The 8,768-nt window shown below is 45.6% G+C and overlaps 1 protein-coding gene across 1 annotated transcript in view; it reads right to left on the reverse strand.

The window, feature by feature from the left end:
• Positions 1–8,056, reverse strand: part of LOC124618647 (inter-alpha-trypsin inhibitor heavy chain H4-like) — a 132,482-nt gene extending 124,426 nt beyond the window's left edge. Inside the window, exon 1 of the mRNA XM_047145367.1 lies at positions 7,946–8,056. Within this exon, the coding sequence (XP_047001323.1) occupies positions 7,946–8,056 (111 nt within the window). The remainder of the gene's footprint in view (positions 1–7,945) is intronic.
• Positions 8,057–8,768: the final 712 nt, after the last annotated feature.

The raw sequence follows: 8,768 nt of genomic DNA on the forward strand, positions 1-8,768 counted from the left end.
TAACGCTCACTGGCTGTCGGAACTGCGTGACGTTACGCGCGCAGAATAAGCCTAAACTCGTAATTTGTGACTCCGACTAAAGCCGCGAACGACTCATGGCTTTATTTCCGCCAGTACCTCATCTCCCACCTTCATTCTGTAGCTAATTAATGAGCAATTGCAGGTCGAATTCTGGGATCAATCAATAGCTGGTACTTGCAGCCTCAAATGAATACGCCCCAAGGGGAAACCAGTATGTGCATCTATGCACTCGGCCCTATAAATATTCCGGTCCATATGTCTGTGTTTGGTAATACTGTGCCCAGCCGTATGCGTTTTTAGTCTCCCAGGCCATTTACACGCTGAAGAACGAATACTGTGTAACAGGTTACTGTGACTAACAGATTCACAACAGTCAACGTATTATTTATCAGGTCAACATCCACTTTTCTCAACACATACTAATCGTACAGGTACGAAAGAGGTATCGTTAGAAAGCTTTTTTTACCCGGATTCTGACATTGCATACTGATTTTGTGCTAAAACATTCTATTTGTGGAATATTTTAAGATAAAAGAGACTTTTTAACTATAATAGACAAAAGGGCATCATGGATTCCCCAGCTTCACGGACACATTTTTACGAAGCTAACTTATTAAACGCGAATAAGAGAGTTCCTTTTCATTTTATCTTATTACAAATACCATTTTATTTGTTTTAAAAAACTAAACTAAACTAAACTCTTCCCGAACAGACCATGAAGGCCCAATGGCACCGACCGGCCGCCGTGTCATCCTCAGTCCATAGGCGTCACTGGATGCGCCTTTTTTTCCGTCAATGTATTTGTATATATTTAAACAGTAATGTCCCTCTAGCACTCCTTTGTGGAACAAACAAAGTTACTTTTAAATTTGTCAATTTCGTCCCGTTAAGAACGAGGTGGCGAGTCTCATCTGCTAAGAAGTCCTGAATCTAGTAACAAACCTGGAACGATACTGGGGAAGCTGGTGCTCTATTCATCAAATGACAGACTAGAACTGAAACTTCCTGGCAGATTAAAACTCTAGGACGAACCGAGGCTCGAAATCGGGACCTTTGCTTTCGTGTACAAATGCTCTACCAACTGAGCTACCCAAGCACGACTCATACCCGTCCTTACAGTTTTACTCCCTACAGTACCTCATTTCACACCTTCCAAACGTCACAGAAGTTCCCCAGCGGAACTTGTGGGACTACACTCCTGTAAGAAAGGATATTGCGGAGACATGGCTTAGCTACAGCCAGGGGGATGTTCCCAGAATGAATTTTCAAGCTGCAGTGGAGTGTGCACTGATATGAAACTACCTGGCAGATTTAAAATGTGTGTCGAACCGAGACTGGAACTCTGAACCTTTGCCTTTCGCGGGAAAACGTTCTGCCGAATGAGCTACTCAAGCACGTCTCACGACCCGTCCTCGCAGCTTCCCTCGTCCCGATTTCGAGTCTCGGTTCAGCACACAGTTTTAATCTGCCGGGAAGTTTCATATCAGCTCTCACTCCGCTGCAGAATGAAAATTTCATTCTAGCCCAGGATAGTAGGGAATGCCTTGCGAAAGACAAGCAACACGGCATCAACCTGGCCGCCGTTGTCTACGATGCTCTGGATCTGAGGGAACACCAGGCATCCACATTTGCATCTGGATCAGTACTCTGCGAAGCAATACGAAGTCCATGGAACACTGTCTTGCCCGTTGTAATGTTCATTATGTCTTCTTCCTATTCGGCTCGCAAACGGAATGCGGGAAAAATCATTGCTTACACCTGTGAGTGAGCAATAATTAGTCGAATCTTGCTTTGCAGTCCCTACGACAGCAGCACATAGGAAACTGTAGTGTACTCCTAAATTCCTCCTTGAAACTTATTAAATAGGCTTTCGTTATGCAGTTTCATATTTCTGCCAGTTCAGGTTTTTGGGCATCTCCCTGACGCTCTCTATGGGTGAAAATTCGTGCTGCCCTTCTTTGCATCTGTCCAGTATCCCCCGATAGATCCATTTGGTACAGATCCCAAATACTTGAACAATAATGAAGAATTGGTAGCATGAATATTTTATAAGCAATCTTATTTGTAGACATATCGCATTTTGCCAGTGTCATGACGATAATCGAAGTCTGCCATCTGCTTTACCTATAACTGAGCCCACGTGATCGGTTGAGTTCATACCCCCACAAACTGTTACACCTACGTATTTGTAGGAGTTCACCTACTCTAATAGGGATTTAATGATATTGTAGGCATAAAATACTTCATTTTTTTTGTTTTTTGAAGTACGTAACTTTACATTTTTGAATACTTTAAAGCGTGTTGTCAGTTCTTGCACCACACTGAAATCATATCAAGGTCTGTTCAAAAAGTTCAAATGTGTGTGAAATCTTATGGGACTTAACTGCTAAGGTCATCAGTCCCTAAGCTTACACACTACTTTATCTAAATTATCCTAAGCACAAACACACACACCCATGCCCGAGGGAGGACTCGAACCTCCGCCGGGACCAGCCGCACAGTCAAGGTCTGTCTGAATACCTATATACCTTTTTTCTGTTAGTATTTTGCTACAGATAGCTGGATAATCTGCGAAAAACCTAAGGTTACTGTTAATATTGTCTGTCAGGCCATGAACAGCAAAGGTTGCAACACACGTTTCTGGGGCACACATGAAGCTACTTCTATATACGCTGTTCTAAGCGACGTGCTGTGCTCCACCTGGTAGAAGGCCCTGAGCCCAAAGGCAAATCGGGAAGGCCATTGGGAACGCTGGTACTTTGTTCACTGAACAACAGTGTGTCTCTTTATCGAATGCCAATCAGAAGTCAAGTAACGCGTCAACTTGGACCCTAATGTCTGCAAAACTGACGATCACATGGCAGGCGCGCATCCAAGAGGGGAGGGGGTGACCCCCATCCCCTCCCTTCCCCCCAAACAACTACATTTCCGTAGAAGCGTATATATTTTTACACATATCAATTTTCAGATTTCACACCTCGTTACTGGGCTGCAAGGAAACTCGCCACGCCGGAGGCTCTCGCCTAATAGATCGGCAACCCTTTGGGCACCATCAGGCGGGCAGCCGCTACTGCCCCTGCAAGCCGCAGCATCGCAAGTACGATATGACGTCGTCAAGACCGGCCACCAGGTGCGAAGCTGGCCCCATCAACTGTGACAATACGTGGAAAAAACTGCTACGGTATAGTACACAAAGTTACTGAAGGAAATACGCAAAGAGACGAGCAGAAATGATACTTTTACTCAAAGACAATAATCACACTGAAGACATCGCGATTCATCATGGTGTCCTCCACATTACAAAACACAGAACATGATTTTTAATAGGATGAGTGATCACCACGGACAGGAATGCATGCTCTGCAACATGCTCTCATGCTAGCCAGAATGTTGGTAAGAAACTCTTGTGGTAGAGCGTGCCATTCCTCCCAACAGCACGGTTGGCAACTGGTGACGGTCGTTGGTGCACATGTACGTGCTACTAACATAACCTAACCTAACCTAACCTAACCAACGTATCCTGACCTAACCTAACCTAACCCAATACTTCTTCTCAAAGCATCCCACACGTGCTCGATTGAATTTGAGTGGGTGGAAAGGGCACCCCAATCTGTTCACCAAATATTCTCATGCTCCAAAAGCTGCTTCGCCTGCAAAGTTCTAATAATCGACGATGTTCCTGAGTACATTACGTGTTTCTACGTCTCACCATATGAGGGTAAGTACAACATGGTTGAAATGTTCGTTTTGGTGATCCAGATGTTATGGTGTGGAGAGGCATAGTGTTGCATGGGCGTACTGACCTCCAAATCTTTAAACACGGTACACTCACTGGTCAACTGTATTCATTCCCCATTTAGGTCTTTGCAGGGATCCATTCGACCCTGTCTTCATTTTTCTAGGTGACAATACGCGACCGTATCGAACAGTGCTGGTGGAGAAGCTCTTGGAACGAGAGGATATTCGGTGAATGGACTGGCGTGCCCGATCTCTCGACTTTGGGATGTGCTATGGAGACACATTGTAGCACGTCCACATGTAGCAACGGCCATCCAGCCGTTGTGAAGCGCGCTGGTGGAGGAAAAGGACATATCACAAGAACTTCTTACTAAGCTTGTGGCCAGTACGAGAGCACATTGCAGAGCACGTATTGCCGTCCGTGGTGATCACACAATCTATTAAGAACCATATCTCGACTTTTGTTATGTCCTGGGGACCACCATAAATTGCTGTGACTTCAGTGTAATAAGTGTGATCGAATAAAAGTGTCATTTATGTTTGTTATTTGAATGCATGGTGTCTGGTCCCCTTCCATTTACATTTATAATCGCCTTATTATGTACTTCTTCTAGTTATCTACTGTACTAAACTGTAGCAGTTCCTTCTATGTATGTTCCAAGTTTCATCAAGCTATGTTACTTCGCAGTGACAGATGATGCAAAAGCTACTTTCGTCCTTAACTTTTGCATAGTACTGTATTGTAGTTCTTACATTAAATGCATGACGCCCAGGCTCATATTTTCAGAGGAATGCAAATGCTAAAGTGATGTACTAAGTAGTGATATAAACAAATTACTATTCAGTATTACAACATTTTATATATTTTATTGTTATTAAAATCGTAGGTCTCAGTGGCACGTCAAAACTGTAGGTGACCGCAAATACGCTGAGGTGACAAGTCATAGGCTAGTGATATGCACATACGATGACGGTAGCATTGCGTACACAAGGCACAAAAGGGCAGCGTATTGGCGGAGCTGCCATTTTTGCTCAAGTGATTCCTGTGAAAAGATTTCCGAACTCATTATTGCCGCACGGCGGGAATTTCCAGACTTGGAACGCAGGATGGAGTTGGAGCCAGACACATGGAACATTCGATTTAGGAAAACGTTAGGAAATTTAAGATTCCGGTACCCACAGGTTCAGAGTGTACCGAGAATACCAAATTTCAGGCATTACCTCTCACCACGGACAATGCAGTGTCCGACAACGGCCACTTACCGACTGAGAGAAGCTGCGTTTGCGTAGAGTTGTCAGTGCTAAGACAAGCAACACTCCGTGACATAACAACAGAAATCAATGTGGGGCGTACGACGAGCGTACCCTTTAGGACAGTGTGGCGAAATTTGGCGTTAATGGGCTATGGCAACAGACGGCCGACGCGAATGGCTTTGCTAAGGACCGAGCGAGGTGGCGCAGTGGCTAGCACACTGGATTCGCATTCGGGAGGACGACGGTTCAATCCCGCGTCCGGTCATCCTGATTTAGGTATTCCGTGATTTCCCTAAATCGCTCCAGGCAAATGCCGGGATGGTTTCTTTCAAAGAGCATGGCCGACTTCCTTCCCCGTACTTACCTAATCCGATGAGACCGTTGACCTCGCTGTCTGGTCTCCTCCCCCAAACAACCCAGTCTTTGCTGACAGTGCGATATCGCCTGCAGCGCTTCTGCTGGGCTCTTGACTGTATCAGGTTGGACCCTAGACGACTGGAAAACCGTGACCTGGTCGGATGAGTCCCGATTTCAGGTGGTAAGAGCTGATGGTAGGGTTCGAGTTTGGCGCCGACCATAGACCCAGGTTGTCAACAAGGCACTGTGCAAGCTAGTGGTGGCTCCATAACTGTGTGGGCTGTGTTTGTACGGAATGACTGGATCCTCTGTATGTTCGGCTACTTGCAGACCATTTGCAGCCGTTCATGAACGGCATGTTCCCAAACAACGATGCAATTTTTACGGATGACAATTCGCCATGTCACTGGGCAACAATTGATCGCGATTGGTTTGAACAATTCGAGCGAAAGATTTAGCCACCCAGTTCGCCCGGCAGAAATCTCTTTGAACATTTATAGGACGTAATGGAGAGGTCAGTCCGTGCAGAACATACTGCCCCAGCAACTTTCGCAGTTATGGTCGGCTATAGAGGCAGCATGGCTCAATATTTCTGCAGTTCACTTCCAGTGACTTGTTGAGTCTGTGCCACATCATGTTGCTGCAGGACGTCCGATACAATTTCCGCAACGAAATTCTATTTCGAAATCTGGCAGAAAACCCAAAGAGATTCTGGTTATACATAAAAGCACACCAGTGGCAAGACGCAATCAATACCTTCACTGCGCGATAACAACGGCAAAGTCACTGATGACAGTGCCACTAAAGTAGAGTTATTAAACACGGTTTTCCAAAACTCCTTCACCAAAGAAGACGAAGTAAATATTCTTGAATTCCAATCAAGAACAACTGCCAAGATGAGAAACATAGAAGTAGATATCCTCGGTGTAGCAAAGCAGCTTAAATTACTTAATAAAGGCAAGGCCTCCGGTCCAGATTGTATACCAGTCAGGTTCCTCTCAGAGTATGTTGATAAAATAGCTCCATATTTAGCAATTATATACAACGACTAGCCCACAGAAAGATCCGTACCTAAAGACTGGAAAATTGCTCAAGTCACACCAATACCCAAAAAGGGAAGCAGGAGTAATCCGCTGAATTACAGGTCTGTATCACTAACGTCGATTTGCAGTGAGGTTTTATAACATATACTGTATTCGAACATTATGAAGTACCTCGAAAAAAAAAACGATTTATTGACATATAGTCAGCACGTATTCAGAAAATATCGTTCTTGTGAAACACAACTAGCTCTTTATACTCATGAAGTGATAAGGGGATGTCAAATTGATTTCATATTTTTAGATTTCCAGAAGGCTTTAGACGCCGTTCCTTATAAGCGTCTTCTAACCAAACTGCGTACCTACGGAGTATCGCCTCAGTTGTGCGACTGGATTAGTGATTTCCTGTCAGGAAGGTCACAGTTCGTAGTAATAGACGGGAAGTCATCGAGTTAAACAGAAGTAATATCCGGCTTTCCCCAAGGAAGTGTCATAGGCCCTCTATTGTTCCTGATCTATATTAACGACATAGGAGACAATCTGAGTAGCCGGGTTAGATTGTTTGGAGATGATGCTGTCTTTAGCGTCTTGTAAAGTCATCAGATGATCAAAACGACTTGCAAAATGATTTAGATAAGATATCTGTATGATGCGAAAAATGGCAATTTACCTTGAATAAAGAAAAGTGTGAAGTTATTCACACAAGTACTAAAAGAAATCAGCTACATTTCGATTACGCAGTATGCCACACAACTCTGAGGGCTGTAAATTCAACTAAATACTTAGGGATTACAATTACAAATAACCTAAATTGGAACGATCACATAGATAATATTGTGGGCAGAGCAAACCAAAGACTGCGATTCATTGGGAGAACACTTGGAGGGTGCAACAGGTCTACCAAAGAGACCTCTTACACTACGCTTGTCCGCCCTATTCTAGAGTATTGTTGTGTGGTGTGGGATCCGCATCAGGTGGGACTGACGGATGACATCGAAAAAGTACAAAGAAGGGCAGCTCGTTTTGTATTATCGCGAAATAGGGGGGATAGTGTCACAGACATGATACGTGAATTGAAGTGGCAATCATTAAAACAAAGGCGTTTTTCGCTGCGACGGGGTCTCATGAAATTTCAATCACCAGTTTTCTCCTCCGATCGTGAAAACATTCTGTTGGCATCCACCTACATAGGGAGAGACGATCATCACGCGTAAATAAGAGAAATCAGGACTCGCGCAGAAAAATTTAATTGCTCGTTTTTCCCGCATGCCGTTTGAGAGTGGAACGGTAGAAGACAGCATGAAGATGGTTCATTGAACCCTCTGCCAGGCACTTTATTGTGAACAGCAGAGTAATCAGGTAGATGTAGAAGTGGTATCCCATGACTTCAGTGTATTTTTCGAGCGGCTGTGGCCGCGGGTGGGGGGGGGGGGGGTGCAGTAACGCTCTGAGATCCGGTGATCCGCCACCAGATTGGTACCCTGGATCCGCGCCTTTCTCACGGCCTCCCTCTACGTGCGTGCTAGTGGCCGTACCTGTGCGTCAGTGGTTTCCGCGCTGAGCGTCTGCTCCTCGGAGCGCGCTGTCGCCACCAGCGCGAGTAGGGCGGCGACCGCTACCACCAGGCACCTCCTGCCGTTGCCCATGCCGACTGCTGACTGCCTGGCCGCCTCTGCCTGCTCAATCCGCTCCCTCCAGGCTGCCCCTCCAGTGCCCCACCAGCCGCTCTCCGACACGCGCCAGCTGTAGGTCAGTGTCGGCGCTCTCGGCCGCGACCGTCGACTCGCCCGCTTCCTGCGGAGTCGCACTCGTTGCGAGTTCCCGTTAGGCGGCCAATGCAGGTCGTCAAGCCACACAGCCCGCTTGGGATTGGAGCACCTAGTCCCGTGAACAGCCACCACTGGTGATTCGCCTCTGACTGGAGTACAATAAGTATTCCATATTGTATGGCGCGGCTGAAATGTTCCCCTCGTCTGTTCCTCGAAGCTTCTATAGCGTCACATGGAGGGTCATCGACAGATGTACAGGATGTCTGATTAGTCACTCCTCAGTTTTAAACAGGGATGAGAGCACGTAGGCCTCTGGATAGCCACCACTGACTATTAGCCTGCTGGTCCTCTGATTAGAGTACAAGTACTCCATATTGCATGGCGAGCCTGAAATGTTTCTTTTGTCTGTTCCTTGAAGCTTCCATAGTGTCGCACGAGAGAGTCGTCAATAGATCTCTGGTTTTAAAAACTTGTAATTTCTTTATTTATAAACCAATTTCTGAGAACTACTTTGGTTAGAAACACCACTCCTTGATGTTGTGTTTAAGGGCACATTGTATGTGAAATTCATTGAAATCTGACATTTTCT

This window comes from Schistocerca americana, chromosome 1 (assembly GCF_021461395.2).
Source record: "Schistocerca americana isolate TAMUIC-IGC-003095 chromosome 1, iqSchAmer2.1, whole genome shotgun sequence".
Classification (NCBI taxonomy): Eukaryota; Metazoa; Arthropoda; class Insecta; order Orthoptera; family Acrididae; genus Schistocerca; species Schistocerca americana.